Genomic DNA, 16,615 nt, shown 5'->3' on the forward strand with positions numbered 1-16,615 from the left:
ATAATGTATAGTTTATTCAAAAAGATTTTGTTCAAAATACATATAAATAAAAAATAAATGCTTCCATGTAGAACATGCCATTATGCGATTCAGTTGTCTGTGTGATAATTATCGAGAATGTACTTTCGTGTAAAAAAATAGGATAATTAAAATTAACTTTAGGCCACAATAATTTAACTCCGTTTTTCAGTTTACTGGCAGCAGAAGAGTTGCAAATTGAATAAACTCATAAAAAAGTGGAAAATTAAAATGTCAGATTTAATACATTTTATATATGTATAAATGTATATTCGTGATTGTTTAAAATCAAATAATACATTTAATTGATTATTAATTATTAATGCAATAGAAGGAAAGTATATTTTGTATTTACGATTAATAATCATAAGTTAAACATTCTTTTATAGCATAAGATTTAATAAGTGCTCTTATACTGCCTTAATTAGTAAATGTATAATGTTACAGAAAACTTTAAGAAAATAGATAGAGATATTAAATTTTATAAATTATTCATAACAAAGCGTATTCTAGCATGTATATTTTTTTTTTTCTTTTTATCTTCCTTTTTGGTTTTGAATTGTTACATGTAAATTGACAATATTTCAAGCTAGGCCATATCTCGCATATGTTTGTTTGCCTTATTATACTTTTTTGATGTGATGTTTTTATTTCATTTAGAAATTATTTGACTGCAGAGTGATTCAACAGTACACATAATATTAATTCATTACATTGTTCAGACAAATAAGTCAGAAGATAATTCATGATGTGACTAGAATCTTTTTACACTTCATACATTCATTTATAGTCTTATGTGCAAAAGTATATAATAAAAACTGTAAAAATTACAATAGATTGTAATACATAGCTTTGGTTTATAGCATTTTTAGCGATATTATCCAAACAAGAAGGAAAATGCGACTTTTCTTAAGCTGCATGAGCTGTAAGTAGTGTAATTTTATGTTATTGATGTATTTGTACTCAGAGTACTATCATTGATAAATATATCATCCTATAATTGAATCTGTAATAAAAAAAGAAAATTATAAAAAGTTTTGATCTCATATAGTTAAATATAGAGCTAAACTATTTAAAACAGCTGCCTCGAAAACATGTTACATCGTATATCGTGAATAAAAACATTACTTTTTATATTATTAATACTTTATTTACGACTGATACTATGTATATTATGTAAAAATTATAAAATCTCTTGCCAAATTTGATAATTTTTTTTTTATGAATCTATTTATAATCACGATAGTTTCAATTATTGATTTTAATTAAAACAGAATATATGCATTACATTGATATATCAAGATATAACAGATTTTTTTTTTTTATTTTTTAATATACTATGATATGAGCAAATCAAATTATTTTGAAAAGCTATATAAAAGAATTGCACTACTTACAATAAATGCAAATCGATATATATATATATATAACATAGTAATATAATACATAAACGTTATATGTTTATTCTCTAAACTTAGTGCGTTATGCGATACATATGTACGATTGTACATATGGATAAATTCCTATGGCTTAAAATGTCAAAAAGGTATGAAATATTCTTTGTATTTAAAACTGTGCAATATTTGATGCAATAAAATTGTTAGTTAACAATTTGCATCATTAAATCATGTCTTAATCTGGAAGATATCCTCTAGCAGCTATTAAAATATCATATTATAGTTTACTTCAATTTGTTGAAGTTTATAAAGAAATTTCATGTACAATTAATTTATAAAAATCAATATTCTAAGTTTTAAAAATTAAGTTCAATATTATAGCATACAGTTTACTGCAAACATCTCAGACATATTTTAAATCTCAATCAAACATCTAATTACTTGAATGTTTTATTGTACTCAAAATTGTATAAAGGAAAAAAAAATAACTTATATATGTCTGATTGAAATCCAAAATTTTCTGTTTCTATGCTACAGTATGTACACCTAGCAAGCATTACTGTCTTGTTAGAATATTCTCACCTATGATAAAAATTCTTTACTCATGGACTCGCGTTATAATTTGCTCAAAATTCACACTGATTATAAACACGAACAGAATATGGCATTCAGTTGTTTTACAGATTAAAAAGCATATGGCACTCAAGTCCTATCCTTTTCTATTCTAAATTTTTTGAATATAAAAAATAGCATGTTCACAAGTGGAGGAATATATCTGTTATCATCACACTACGTTATATTTGAATCCCTTATATAGAGCATGTTTTTATTTGATATCCATGGCACAAGTACCATTTGAATTTGTAGTTCAATATAAATCAATGAAAGTCTTTTAAAAATTTTAACTGTAATTGCAGTGAATTTTATAGCAAACACTGACTTTTGCACCATGTTCATACTTTTCATTAGTGAGTGCAATAGTTTAAATCTATAAATATTTAAACGAAAAAAATGTTATGGTTTTATTTAAAATACATTGTGCTATTCTCTTTCTTGTGTAACTGTGCATAGCATCATATCCTTATCATTGATATTTCACATTATTTTTATTTTATTATTCCGCATTTATTTTGATTATTATTTTTGCAAAATAAGCTCACTTATTTATATGAAAAATAATTCATAGGCTCTCAATAATGTCAATAATGTCTATAGTCAGATTGTATCTATGTAACACACAACCTGTACAATACTGTATCTATTACATGCAACAATGGAATTAAAAAGTATGATATTTGATATCTGTTTGCAATAAAATAATATTAATATATATCCTTAACTTTTAAATAATCAAAATACAATAAATATCAATATACACAAAATACACTACGGTTCATTCTCTTACTATGCATATGTTGATAAAATGTTTAAATTGTAAACAATGAAGTATCCCATGAAGAATAGTAATAATTTTCAAAATAGTATCTACAAGTTCTCATTGCTGAATGTCGAACTTAGTGTCATCTTATTTCATTATTATTTACGTAGAAATTCGACATTTTACTGCAAAAGATTTATTAATCTTGTTAATAATTTTATTGCATACAATTGATGTAAAAAGTGCTGGCTTTGATTTTTTGATTTTTCGATGCTATGGCACTGTTTATTTAAGTCTATGATACTAATTTTTCAACTTGTAAAATTTGTTAGTATATCGATTGCTACAGTAACTAACATGTATACCTCCTAAAATGAATATATCCTTTTTTCTACTGTCATAAATATAAAAATCGAAACTCTGGCAGCCATGATAAGTAAAGCTTTGTTATTCTTTTTTATCTTATTTTTGACAGACACAACACATTCACACAATATTATAATAATTTAATGAGTATACTTCTAATCAATAAGTCTACTGCAAAATAAAATGAAAAGCTATCATTAAACCATATTTCTCATGATTGTTTCCTATTAATCGTCATACTGACTAGTTCACCGATAAATATAATCGTACTATGATATAAATTTAAAAAGTTCACTCTGCATAAAATTGTACCAAACTTTTTCTATGGATTTAATAAGTAATGTTGTAAAATTATTACAATATTATACTTTCTCGTTGTCTAAACTTTCAAGTCTTGTTTCAGTGTTACAACTTACATTAGGACCAGGAAGTTGTAAATTGTACTTTATTTGTAACACGGTGAACTGCAGCTGCCAGAAAAATTTATTAAATTGTATGCGCTGCTATCTCTTCTTAGTACATCTATCATATCGTTCTTATGACCAAACTAATTTCAGTCTGTCATTTCATGTGAGTGTTTACCTATATCAGTGAGATTCCATTTCCCTTGTAATTTATAACATAATGCATCTTCTCTGTCGACGTTTTTGTGGTTCAGGTCTTAAAACTGCACGTACTGCTTCATCAAATACTTGTTTTAAGCCACGTTGTGTGAGAGCAGAACATTCCATGTATTTTACAGCACGAATCTGTAACTCATAAAACACATATCATTTTTGTCACCGATATCTATAATATGTATTAACAAAACACGATTTCATATCAACCTTATTAGCCAATTTTTGTCCTTGTTCTCTCTTTATGGCACTAAGTCCTTGTTCAGCTAAGGCAATTAAAGTTTCACGATCATCTCGTAAATCTATTTTAGTTCCAACAAGTATCATCGGTGCATCTGGGCAGTGGTGTTTTATTTCTGGATACCATTTACTAGTAACATTTTCAAAAGACGAAGGACTTGTTACAGAAAAACATATAAGAAATACATCAGTCTGTGGATAAGAGAGAGGCCGAAGTCTGTCATAGTCTTCTTGGCCTGCCGTGTCCCAAAGTCCTAAGCTTACAGGAATTCCATCCACCACCATGGGTGCTGAATAATTATCAAATCTATATAAACATAATTCAAATGAAATTGTAATTATATTGAAATAAGTTATATAATTTATTTGTTATATCTTTAATTAATAAAATATTAAATAGAAATGATGTTTTATATTTATATATATATATATATATATATATATATATATATATATATATATATATTATTGCACCCTATATAGTAATAATTTCTTTCACAGATATAAAACTTAAAAGATATTTTTATATATCCTAACAAGATGCTTTATAAAAAGACAATATAAAATAAATGGTTTCCTGTATGCAGTAGTAGGGTGCTCTTATTACCACTGCATTACTATTATTAGCCATACCAGTTCATCGTTCTAAAGAAGAAATATGTAGGGAAAAAATAGAAAGATGATTTCCAAATGGAAGAAAGAAATAAAAATAAAATGATTCCTTACAAATCTGTATACATATATATATACATATATATAAATGTACTTTAGATAAATTATTACATGGCAATATAATATTACATTTCACTTACACAGTTGGTACATATTCTCCAGGGAAACTGTCTGTGGTATATGATATTAACATACATGTTTTTCCAACTGTTCCATCTCCTACTACAACGCATTTGATAGGTCTACCAGAGCTCATGATTCTGATTCTAAAGTGATAAACATAAAATATTAATAATATAGCACTTACACACATATATGTAAATATATATATATATGTTAATTTTAAAACAAATGAAAGAAAAATTTATATGTAATATAGGAAAACAAAAAACAAGTTGTCAATAATAAAATATAAATTGATAGTTCTAATCATTCTTGTGAATATTATCGATTTTTCAAATTATCTATAAAAAAAAATTAAAGTAATCCGGTTAGAAAAAAAAAAAAAGAAAAAAAAAACAAGAAACGAAAAATCAATAAACCAACGAAAAAATTTATTCCATATATAAAAAAAATTTTTTAAAGCATTACTGCCCTCATAGACACTTTATTAACAGTGAATTACTTCGTTGGTTTGTCAATATAACGCAAAATAATTAATTAAAAATGATATTGAAAATAATTAATTTATATACATAGATATCGTATAGTTATTTTATTTAGCACAAATAAGTGTGTTAGTTCGTTTTCGATAGTATAATTTAGTGATATCAGTGACATTATAACCATTCTACTAAATGAGAAGGGCTTGTCCTAATAATGTTACATTATTAGTATCGCGTTATGTCGAATTGAATAAATGATATTTCTAATAGCACTCACCAAAATACGAAAAAAAAAAACAATTCCTTTCTAGAAAAGAAACTTATTTAATACTAGTTTATAGAATATATGTAGTTAGCACTCTTCAAAAAATCACAAAAGCAGATGCCATGATGGTGTTGCGGTTTTTCGAGCTCATAGACGTAGTCAGACGTAGTCTTCGCTTGGTGACAGATGTTCGACAATCACCTTTTCCCTTCCCCTCTGTTTCGAAAAAGTTATTGTTCGGAACGGTTCGGCAGAGACATCTATCATACGGGATATCCATTCAAATAAAATTCTTTTATGTCATAACATTCGATATAAAAAAAATATTTGTACGTTAGTAAACGCATTGAGAAAACTTACGAATAATAATGCGTGATATTAAATAATAACTTTGAGATACGTTGAATATTTTTTTTTAAACAATGAAACTTTATTATTTCAATATCTTCTTTTTGACACTTTCTTTTACTACACGAAATTATTTAGAAACTGTTTCATTCGTTTCAATTACTTTGTGTGACGTAGTCTATGATAATGCAATGTGACCAACTGTAGAAATTATAAAACGTATTTCTTTCGTTTATGTTTGTCAAGTTTCTACACTGTTCGTAAACGTTTGCTTGATGCATTGTGATTTTATATCAGTTTATCAGTTTTGTATATATTTTCAATCGAATGTTTAAATAATTGTTTATTCTTCATTAAGAGATTGAAAAAATAGAAGAGATTAAAGTAAAATGCCTGCACAAGATATTGCGGTTCCACAACCGCCAGCAACCGAAGGAGAAGAAAATGCACCTTCGTCCCAACCAATTGTAGGAATTATTTATCCTCCTCCAGAAGTTAGAAGTATCCTTTTAAATTATAAATTACAAAATGATCGATTAAGGTAATACTGTCTATGAAGTTGAATATAATGATGAAATATCATATTTATGTATATATTTTTTCCTTACGAAATTATGCAGATATCGTTGACAAAACTGCTAGCTTCGTAGCTAGAAATGGACCGGAATTTGAATCAAGAATTAGACAAAATGAATTAGGAAATGCAAAATTTAATTTCTTGAATTTTGGCGATCCATATCATGCATATTATCAACACAAAGTTAAAGAATTTAAAGAAGGTAAAGCTCAGGAACCGTCTATGGGCTCAGGTGGAGGGAAAACTGTTAATTTAACGGCACATCAAAAGCAACAAGAAATTTTAAAACAAGTAGAACAGCCCTTTGTTCCTAAAGATCCACCTGCAGAATTTGAATTTATCGCAGATCCTCCTTCTATTTCTGCATTGGATTTGTATGTATTGATTGATCATTTTTATTCTGCAAAAGTTTATTTATATCTTTAAATAAAAAATATATTCTATTTTATTTTAGGGATATTGTGAAATTAACAGCACAATTTGTAGCACGTAATGGACGTCAGTTTTTAACCAATTTAATGAATAGAGAGCAACGTAATTTTCAATTTGATTTTTTACGTCCTCAACATTCATTGTTTCAATATTTTACAAAACTTTTGGAACAATATACCAAAGTATACATACATACATATATATATATTTTTTTTTTATTATTAAAATTGAATAATTTCTTATATTTATTTGTTTATTCCGATTTATTAATAATCATAATTTTTAATAGGTATTAATTCCACCTAAAGATTTATTACCACGATTAAAAGATGAAGTGTTTAATATGGATAAGATTTTAGAACAGGTTAAGTATCGCGCTGAATGGCTGAAATATCAAGAAGCTCAAAGACGTAAAGAGGAAGAAGAATTAGAGCGAGAGAGAGTTGCTTATGCGCAAATTGATTGGCATGATTTTGTTGTCGTTGAAACTGTAGATTATCAACAATTTGAAGTTGGTAATTTTCCAGCACCAACAACTCCCGATGAAGTTGGAGCTAGGGTTCTTATGCAGGTAAACTGGATGATGATAAAAGAATATTAAAAATATCATTGTTAATCAAACGCTCATTTGTTTATTAAATATTATTAAATAGGAACGTATTGAAGAAGGGGAAGATGTTGAAATGCAAATTGACAGTGATGGAGAAGAGGAGATGCAAACTCGTACTGAAGGTGAAAAAGATCGTGCTAAGGACAACAATCAGGTGATTATATTAAAAATATTTAATTGTTATTGGATATATAAAGCATTAATATTATTTTACGTTGTTTTCAGGTACAAGATATGGAGGAGGATTCAAGTGATGACGATGATGTGTCTCCTCCAGGTGATAGTCATAAGTCCAAAGAATCTAAAATACGAGACGCAAGTATGCAACCTCCACCATTACCACCGACACCTGGAAACGTTGTAGTGAAGAAAGGATATGATCCAAAACAACATGGTAAGTAAATAGTTTCACGAACTTTTTATTTTAAAAGTATACTATTAGAGATATTGTTAATATTTCAAACGTTTCAGCTGTTAAAGCTGCTCGTCCAGTTGCTCCGGATGAATATTTGATTTCACCGATTACGGGAGAACGTATACCTGCTAGTAAAGTGCAAGAACATATGAGAATTGGTTTATTAGATCCACGTTGGGTTGAACAACGGGATAAACATCTAGATAAATTAGCGCAAGAAACGGTATTTGCTCCGGGTACTGCGATTGAGGCTAGTCTTAAGCAACTCGCTGAAAGACGTACTGATATATTTGGTGTTGGTGACGAAGAAACTGCAATCGGTAAAAAGATCGGCGAAGAGGATAAAAAGAAAGACGATAAGGTTACATGGGATGGTCATACATCTAGCGTTGAAGCTGCTACAAGAGCAGCTCGAGCTAATATCACGTTAGAGGAACAAATTCATCAAATACACAAGGTTAAGGGACTTCTTCCGGACGAAGAAAAGGAAAAGATTGGACCAAAGCCTGCTAATCGTGCTGCAGAACTTTCACATATGGCTGCTGTTGCCTCTAAGCCTCAAGCTACTTTAAAAGCACCACCCAAACCACCAGCTCCAAAACCAATACCAGTACCAGCACAACCACCACCACCGCCAACTATGAGTATGCCTACAATGGCAATTCCACAACCAATGATGCCACAGGCACCGATGATGATGATGGCTCCTATGCCACCAATCAGACCACCGCCACTTATGAGTATGATCTATCAATTATTTATCGTTTTACGTAATTTCAGAACGTTTAAATTTTATACTTTTATATGATTAAAATTTTAGCACCAACTATGTCACCATTTATGCCAACACCACCACCTATGCAACCACCAATGGCATCAGCTGTAAGTGTTAAGAACTTGATAGTCATCTGTATGTGAATATGTGAATTAATTATTTTTTTCTTTTTTTTAAGATTGGTATCAAACATACTGCAGAACCTATGGAAGAAGAACCTCAGGCTAAGAAATTGCGTTCTGAAGATACATTGATTCCAGAACAAGCATTCCTTGCAAGAAATAAGGTAGAATAAATAACAAGAAATAATTTATGTTGTATATAAAATTATGATTGTATTACTATAAAAAAAAATTCTTTTTTTTTTTTTTTGTATTAGGGTCCAGTACAATTAAATATAGCTGTGCCTATGATGACCGAAAAGGCAGAATGGAAATTGAATGGGCAGACGTTAAATATCACTCTGCAATTAAGTGATACTGTTGTAACTATGAAAGCTTTGATTCATGAACAAACTGGTATGCCACCGGGAAAACAAAAGTTACAATACGAGGTATGAAATATTTTCAATGAAAAATTTAATAATGTAATTTTTCTGTTTTTAATTAATAAGAAATATTTATATATATATATTTTTTATTGTCGATTATAAATTAATTAATGAATTATTTCAGGGAATGTTCTTTAAAGATGGTAATACTCTTGCTTATTATAATTTATCATCCGGAAATGTTATTAATCTTCTTCCCAAGGAAAGAGGTGGTAGGAAGAAATAAATAATAATTTTTATTAGTAAGTTGAAAAACATTTTTATTTATCTATCATATATAATATCTTGTTTTATTAAAAAAAGATTAGAAAAACATATTTTTTCAATTAATATATATTCTCTAATGATTATATATAAAAATAATGGGAATGATATAATTGAAAAGTAATTATTACAAATAATAATAAAATACAAAAATAAAAAAGAAAGATTAGATTTATTATTAATTAATACAATATATTTTAATAAGTTAACAATAATAATTTAATATATTAAATTTGGCATTATATATATATATATATTATACAATTTATATTATGAATTCTATATATTATAAATTCCCTTTAATAAATTGCACTTAGTTTTTCATACAATTTCAACAATTGCATTTAGTTTTTCTTGTACTTTTAAGCACTAAGGCACTGTTAATAAAAAAAAAAAAGAGATTAAATTAAGTATATAGCAAGAAATATTTAAAATAGAACAAGTATTAGGAAATCAATTGTATTTTAATATTTGTGCTTCGTTTGTAAGTTGTTTATGATTTTCGCATTTTTTCTTTTTCTTTTTTTTTTTCCAAGAAATAAAAACATAAGAAAACGTGCATGCTCTTATATATATGTATAAGTAGCGTAAATGCATTAAATCATACGTGACGTATCTATCATTACGTACTCCAAGATTCTAACGGAGATTAATCTTATGTAAAAATTGTTTTATTAGAACTTTGACACTATTATGAATAGATAAAATTTTTCTATTACCTAAATTAAGTATAAATGTTTAAGATAATGCATATGCGTAGGTAATTATATATCATTGTGTGTATATGTATATATATATATATATATATATATATATATATATATATATATATATATATATACACATAACTATGATATGCATCTATCGCGATATAAAATTGTGGAATTTGTTGGAAGTTAATTAGCTAAAGATTTATGCAATCGAATTTATTGCAATATTTCATTTTACTTATCTGACTGTGATTGATTTCTTTTTATTATTCTTTCTATCAACTTTCGATAACGTTGCGTCATTGGTCGATAAATCTAAAAGTACATTTATAAAATTGAATAATTTTCATATTTTTTAAACAGATTAATTATATATATAATGTATAGTTGAAAATCAAACTTAATGGGTATAGATCTTGATAGATATTAACTTACAGATTCAGCATCGTCGTATGGTCGACATACGAGTGTCGGTTCTGGTAAAGAAGCAGTTATATCTTCAAAGTTATTTTCGTTTCTTAATAAACCATGTTTTGCTTGATATGCTGCTCCCATCATAGCCGAATTCGTAATTTCCTTTTATAATAAATATATATATATATTAAATCAAATCAAATAATAGAAATAAACACACATGCGATATAATTCTTATAAAATTAATATTAACCCCTGATTGTGTACACTTCAAAATAATTTCAACTTGTGCGACGTTTGGATTGCGCGATACCCCAGGCACTTTGAACAGCTGTCATTTATACAGAATGAATAATTTTATCTCCAAAATGAAAGTATATTCTTTAAAGCTTCGATAATAATAATTAGTAGTTTTGAAAATGCATTTTAAATTCTGTCATTATAAAAAAAAAAAAAAAAAAAAAAAATTCATGAATCATACAATGCGCAAATTGTTTTAATTAAATTCAAATTTATTCTGGGGTATCCTGTAATCTTGACATAAGGGTTGTGTGTTTTTCTTTATTTTTTTATCGTTTTAAATAATTACCGATATATAGACAGGCGAATTGAAGACATCAGCAAGTACTTGTAGTATAGTTTTATTAGCAGATGCACCGCCTGTTGCTATTATACGAGTATTGGGACCTAATTTTATAGAATTAGTAAAGTTTAGAAAAAAAGAGAAAATATTCGTAATTCATAATAATTTACACTAACCAATAACAAAACCAAAATCTTCTGCGTGTGCTCTTTTTGCCACAAATTGGCCTTCAATGAGTGCTCGAACCTCTACCTCTTTCGAGCTATATCGATTAATTTCATCGTTAGCTTTATTAAATCTATGATCACCGATCACGGACGGTAAAATTTCCTGTGCGTCAAAATATAATCCAAAATTTCCAAAATTTCCTCGCGGTGTACTTTCTAATAATTCGTTAAATATTTGCCATGAACCTTGCGCAGCATTGTCACGTATTCTTTCTCTAGTCAATGATCCATTTTTAAAACTAAACGTATATATACATATATATATATATATATAAAAATTTAATTGATAACATTCTATTAGAAATAAAATATGATATAGTGAATTTATATCGTTACCAAAGTAATGCCATATATGCCTCATCTTCAATAGGATTGCAGAGAATGTGCCCATCGATAGCAGTTTTTGGTTCGTTCAGCCATAAAAATAAAGTATCACTAGTTCCTAAACTACATGCAATATCTCCTTTTTTCAATCTCATTCCTAAACATAGTTAAATAATATATATATATATATATATATATATATATATATATATATATATATATATATATACATGTTTTTTTTTTCTTTATATACATTACATTCTCAATTTTATATATTAACAAAACCACTTTGAAATTTCCACAGATAACACGTACCTACCAACGAACCCGGATTATCTCCTGTAAATGCAATTATCCTGCAACTCTCATTGAAGCCAAATCTTTCGACAAAGTAAGACGATATTGGACCGATATTGTTATAGGAAGAGATCGGTTTGCCCAATTTTTTTCTTAAATCAGGCGCACAGGTCTATGAAAATAAAGCAAAAAAAAAAAAAAAAAAAAAAAAAACAAAAACAAAAAAATTAAAAATAAAATAAAAAAAAAAGGAGAATAGAGTTAAGTTAATTTATCAATAGTCATTAATCAAAATTGTATTATATTTACCTCTAACAAGACATCGTCCCAATCCTTCGTACGAATGTTTAATAGATTCATACCAGAGCCGTCTGACCAATCGATTGGCGCAAAGTCACCCAAGAAGAGAGAGGCAAGAAAACTACTGATCAAAGAAATTCTCTGAAAGAATGAATATATCCAATTGATAGAAACTAGAGAAATCAGGTAAAGGCATTCTACATGGAATTTGTTAGCATCAAGATAAACCGTTAAACAATCGTATTGAGAACAAACTGAATCGTACAGAAAAGGTATGGTTATAAAAGGGGATGTGACGGAGTGTTATATAAAGTCTTGGATAGATCCCATTGTATATACAGGTAAATGGGTAGCACACTAAATATTTATTGAATACTTTCGAATACCTCGATTTTACGCTGTTTTCTATTTCTTTTCTTTATTTTATTTTTCTTTTTTTTTTTTCTTTTTTCAAGCGAAGAAACCGAAGAATGTGTTTAATTAGGTATACCTCGGTACTACTATAGGCTTCTGGCCTTCTTCGTGCTATCTTTGCTATTTGCGGTCCTGCAAATCTTTCGTATGCCCGAGACCCAGTTATTTCTGCCAATTTCTACAATTGAAAATTTTCAATTTACGACATTATGAATATATTTATCGTTTCATATAATCGATTATATATAATTTTGATTAGAAATAAAAGACTTTACTTTTGGGTCACCTACGGTCATCTCGAAAAGATGACACTCGTTGGACGTACTAGAATCCATCCATACAGGCGATTGTGTTATCGAAAACGACGTTGCAAATTGTTCGTGTAAAAATTTCGTTGGTTCTAAATTTTTCAATAGACTTTGACTACCTTTCCCCCAATAAACGGTACCGTGTTGCTGTTAAATGATATAGCATTATTGCATTAAGAAATAACAACAGAAAGAGGGGTTTAATTATATTCATTTTTTTTGTTTTCTTTTTCCCCTTTACCTGAGCGCATCCGGAAATAGCTGAGACTTTGCTAAAATCAACCCCGCAAACACGTAGTTTGTCTAATATCATATCCAATGCCTTGATCCACATCAAAGTTGGTGCCACTACTACGTGAGATTCGCATTTATTTTGTATAACACCTCCGTACGTTCTAAAAATACAAAAAAAGAAAAAAATCATTAGAACGTGTGTATGTATATATATATATATGTACATACATCATTAATTCTCTCATGATATATAAGAGAAAAAAAAATATTTCACGTTTTAAACGTGATATACCTAAATTCTGGTAGATCATTGTCGAATTGTACACTGGTCTCATGTAGAATAACGAGATCGTCATCGACCACAACAGCCTTCAACTGGCAACAAATGCAACGAACTTGATATTATTAATTATCTTAAAATATTCTTTAAAGGAGAGATTATCTGTTTATTTCTAGATTAGATTTTACCGTGACATTAGATTAGGAATGACCCCGAAAGACGTCAAAGCGTAATATAAAGTGCGAGGAGTCAAGGGATCGCAGAGATTTGGTTTTTCTTTTTCTTTTTTTTTTTTTTTTTTCATTTATCTCATTTTCGTTCGAATTAAACGCGCGTAGTTTCGGGGAGAGTCGCGCATGCGCATTCGGGAACTCTCGAAGTCTCTTCATGAGTGAACATAGGAGATAGTCGTGAGAGGTACGTTAAACAAACTTCGGAACTGTGAGATTTTTACGATTCTGAGATCTAGATTCCTTGATAAAAGAGGTTGCTTTCACCTTGCACTGCGCGATATATGTAACAATGAAGATAAACGCGATGTCTTGAAATTGTCACGTTTGCAATCGTTAAAGGAATCCCATATTGGAGTTAGTAGCGAGAGCGAGAGGGCGAAAGAGAGAGAGGGAGAGAAAGAGAGAGAGAGAGAGAGAGAGAGAGAGAGAGTGAGAGAGAGTGAGAGAGAGAGAGGAAGGAAAGATAGAGATAAATAGAAAGAGAGAGAGAGAGAGAGGTCACAAACGAAGGAAGGGTTGTGGAAGAGGAGAGGGAAGAGATTTAGAGAGACGTACGCATGGCCCGACCACTCTCAACTTTACAGCCGAGATAAGGAGGAGAGAGCTGCGCGTGTAAGCGACGAATCTTCGTATAGTACATATGTACACAACACACGGGACGAGAAAAATTCTCTTTTCTTTTTTTCCTCCTTTTTTTTTCTCTTCCTTTTTGTTTTTTGTTTTTTCTTTTCTTTTTTTCTTTTTTTTTCTTTTTCTTTTTTTTCTGTCATTGTTTCTCTTTTTCTTTTCTTTACGTTTCACATAGTACACCTCCCGTTATTATACTCTTCTTTTCTTTCGAATTCTTCCTCCGCCCGCCCCGCCACCGTTTTTTTCCCCCTACCACTGTTCTCTTTTCTTCTTTTCTTTTCTCCCCCCCTCTTTTCGCTTTATTTTTTTTTCTCTTTTTTCCCTTCTCTTTTTTCCTTCCCACGGGGGAAAATTCGATTGAGTTGATATGGTAGGAGAGTATCTTTACCTGCTGCGTGCTGAGATCGAGGCCTAAGTATGTCGCGTTCGAAGATGCCCCCATGATTTATTTCTTTTAATTTATTTTTTTTCTTTCCTCTCTCTCTCTTTCTCTCTTTCTCTCTCTCTCTCTTTCTCTCTCTCTCTCTCTCTCTCTCTCTCTATCAAATATCTCTTCGTACCGTCTCACTCTTGTCAAACGTCGAATTGAAGTTCTAACAACTAAACGTCACCACGTTGACGACGTTCGCGTTTTGTGGACTTGGATGGGAATGAGAGGGAGAACGAGAACGAAAAAGAAGAGAGAGAGAGAAAGAGAGAGAGAGAGAGAGAAACACGGAAGATGGAGAGCGCGTTGGTGTAAAGAAAGAGATAAAGAGAGAGAGAGAGAGAGAGAGAGAAAGAGAGAGAGAGAGAGGAAGAGGGAAGGATAGAAAGTTGTAGGCGTTTCGCCTCGTAGCGTATTCACGTCCGTATTGTCCTTAACCGTTCGCTAAACTACAAGACTCACGGCGAACTAACTTCGGCTCGCTTCGTTTTCCGTCCTCAACCTCAACGTGGCATCGTTGTTACGCGCTATTTCTCGTCTATGTATGTAATCAACGACGCAGAGCGTGACCCGGTGAAAGACCTTAATCTTATCGTTATTATTAATAATGATCGTTCTTTGCATTACATAAGCTGCTCACTTTAACAAGCTTGAAACGCTCTTTTGATAAACGCCACGTGAACTATGCGCTTTCGGCATCAGAAAATTTCTCTTATCCTTCTTAGTTCTCTAACTTTACGAATCGTGACAAATTAGAACTAGAGGTAAGAGATGTAATAGTAGAGGTTAGGTTTCCCATCGATAGTTACAACTTATCGGATTCTACCTTATCGGCGGTGTAAAAAAGAATGATACTCGCATGATACAATATTTTTCTTTTTCTTACCTACCGAGTTTTATTAATGAAATCGATAATATTTTATGTTTATTGTAAAGAGAAATAATCGGATTTGAACACACGAAGGAAGATTAATTTTCAATTGTAATTATTAACGATCGAGGGGGAATCGTTTTGATTCCATTCTTATTTTATTAAGATCGATTCACTTATAAATTGGTACGTTTATCGTTTGACATAACGGTAAACAACGAAACGATTGACTTGCGTATTACAATTTAAAATGAGACTTGAAAAGTCAAATCCTTGTGCTTGGCCACGCGTACATATATATATATATATACACATACGTACATACATACAACATACATGCATACATACCTGCCTGGAAAGTCTAAACAGTAACTTAATTAGAATTCATTCCGTGGCCGTCCTTGATTCCACGTTAATCCGCACTTTAACTTCTGTTCGAGCGTAGATAATCTTTTCGTAAGCAAAACATTAAAGTCAATGTCTTCTCATTGAACATTTAAAGGAAAGATTAAATCCTAATGAATTTCTTATTAAATTAATATCCATAAAAAGATAGATCATCCGACGTAAAATGAAGTCGGTAAGGTAGATATTATTGATAACTGATATTGTAGATTTGTGAATGTTCGACTTTGATTTCAATAATCATCGTACATACATAAATCGATCAGTCGATGAAACTTTCGATAGAATCTCTATGTGATTTAATAGTATATGAAAGTAGATTGGTCCAATGTTTTAATTAATTATATTCGCTCTCTCATGATCTACATAATTCTATGCAATTACGAAAGCTTTACGATAGGGACTATAAGGAGGAAAAAATTCAAGTGA

At 29.8% G+C, this 16,615-nt stretch overlaps 3 protein-coding genes across 12 annotated transcripts; 1 reads left to right on the plus strand and 2 right to left on the minus strand.

The window, feature by feature from the left end:
- Positions 1-18: 18 nt before the first annotated feature.
- Mtl (Rac family small GTPase Mtl) lies at positions 19-6,061 on the minus strand. 3 transcript variants are annotated; one of them, XM_035887772.2, is made up of 6 exons: positions 5,919-6,061; positions 5,571-5,818; positions 4,829-4,954; positions 3,987-4,323; positions 3,742-3,908; positions 19-1,024 (listed from the first exon to the last, which is right to left on the minus strand). In XM_035887772.2, exons 3-5 carry the CDS (start codon positions 4,942-4,944, stop codon positions 3,774-3,776), a joined length of 588 nt encoding a protein of 195 aa, XP_035743665.1. In that variant the 5' UTR covers positions 4,945-4,954; positions 5,571-5,818; positions 5,919-6,061; the 3' UTR covers positions 19-1,024; positions 3,742-3,773. The 3 variants fall into 3 exon arrangements, with proteins under 3 accessions (XP_035743665.1, XP_035743666.1, XP_085514964.1); XM_035887773.2 differs by lacking the exon at positions 19-1,024 and adding an exon at positions 1,036-3,629; XM_085658838.1 differs by lacking the exon at positions 19-1,024 and having other exon boundaries at positions 1,037-3,908.
- An 86-nt stretch (positions 6,062-6,147) lies between these two features.
- On the plus strand, positions 6,148-12,230 carry Sf3a1 (splicing factor 3A subunit 1). The gene is made up of 12 exons (XM_035887756.2): positions 6,148-6,407; positions 6,527-6,857; positions 6,938-7,097; positions 7,205-7,486; positions 7,569-7,679; positions 7,751-7,919; positions 7,997-8,680; positions 8,761-8,822; positions 8,894-9,001; positions 9,095-9,268; positions 9,390-9,507; positions 12,092-12,230. Exons 1-11 carry the CDS (start codon positions 6,296-6,298, stop codon positions 9,489-9,491), a joined length of 2,295 nt encoding a protein of 764 aa, XP_035743649.1. The 5' UTR covers positions 6,148-6,295; the 3' UTR covers positions 9,492-9,507; positions 12,092-12,230.
- On the minus strand, positions 10,365-15,657 carry LOC118451317 (xylulose kinase). 8 transcript variants are annotated; one of them, XM_035887765.2, is made up of 12 exons: positions 15,551-15,657; positions 13,633-13,715; positions 13,348-13,501; positions 13,074-13,253; positions 12,875-12,976; positions 12,394-12,525; positions 12,103-12,256; positions 11,800-11,944; positions 11,413-11,702; positions 11,243-11,340; positions 10,675-10,815; positions 10,365-10,554 (listed from the first exon to the last, which is right to left on the minus strand). In XM_035887765.2, exons 3-12 carry the CDS (start codon positions 13,438-13,440, stop codon positions 10,474-10,476), a joined length of 1,416 nt encoding a protein of 471 aa, XP_035743658.1. In that variant the 5' UTR covers positions 13,441-13,501; positions 13,633-13,715; positions 15,551-15,657; the 3' UTR covers positions 10,365-10,473. The 8 variants fall into 8 exon arrangements, with proteins under 8 accessions (XP_035743658.1, XP_035743659.1, XP_035743655.1 ...); XM_035887766.2 differs by lacking the exon at positions 15,551-15,657 and adding an exon at positions 15,384-15,518; XM_035887762.2 differs by lacking the exon at positions 15,551-15,657 and adding an exon at positions 15,373-15,518.
- Between the last annotated feature and the right edge of the window lie 958 nt (positions 15,658-16,615).

Source organism: Vespa mandarinia, chromosome 8 (genome assembly GCF_050613455.1).
Source record: "Vespa mandarinia isolate Hongniang chromosome 8, ASM5061345v1, whole genome shotgun sequence".
NCBI classification, from domain to species: domain Eukaryota; kingdom Metazoa; phylum Arthropoda; class Insecta; order Hymenoptera; family Vespidae; genus Vespa; species Vespa mandarinia.

Excerpts from the sequence above, each read along its gene's own strand:
- Mtl (XM_035887772.2), bottom strand. The coding sequence starts at position 4,944 with ATGAGCTCTGGTAGACCTATCAAATGCGTTGTAGTAGGAGATGGAACA. Across the intron at positions 4,324-4,828 it reads GGAGAATATGTACCAACTGT|ATTTGATAATTATTCAGCAC; the intron begins GTAAGTGAAATG and ends ATGTTTATATAG. Across the intron at positions 3,909-3,986 it reads GACAAAAATTGGCTAATAAG|ATTCGTGCTGTAAAATACAT; the intron begins GTTGATATGAAA and ends TATGAGTTACAG.
- LOC118451317 (XM_085658833.1), bottom strand. The coding sequence starts at position 14,925 with ATGGGGGCATCTTCGAACGCGACATACTTAGGCCTCGATCTCAGCACG. Across the intron at positions 13,716-14,871 it reads TCGATCTCAGCACGCAGCAG|TTGAAGGCTGTTGTGGTCGA; the intron begins GTAAAGATACTC and ends ATTTGTTGCCAG. Across the intron at positions 10,816-11,242 it reads ATTCGCCTGTCTATATATCG|GAAATTACGAATTCGGCTAT; the intron begins GTAATTATTTAA and ends TTATTATAAAAG.
- Sf3a1 (XM_035887756.2), top strand. The coding sequence starts at position 6,296 with ATGCCTGCACAAGATATTGCGGTTCCACAACCGCCAGCAACCGAAGGA. Across the intron at positions 7,680-7,750 it reads GTGCTAAGGACAACAATCAG|GTACAAGATATGGAGGAGGA; the intron begins GTGATTATATTA and ends CGTTGTTTTCAG. Across the intron at positions 9,269-9,389 it reads AACAAAAGTTACAATACGAG|GGAATGTTCTTTAAAGATGG; the intron begins GTATGAAATATT and ends GAATTATTTCAG.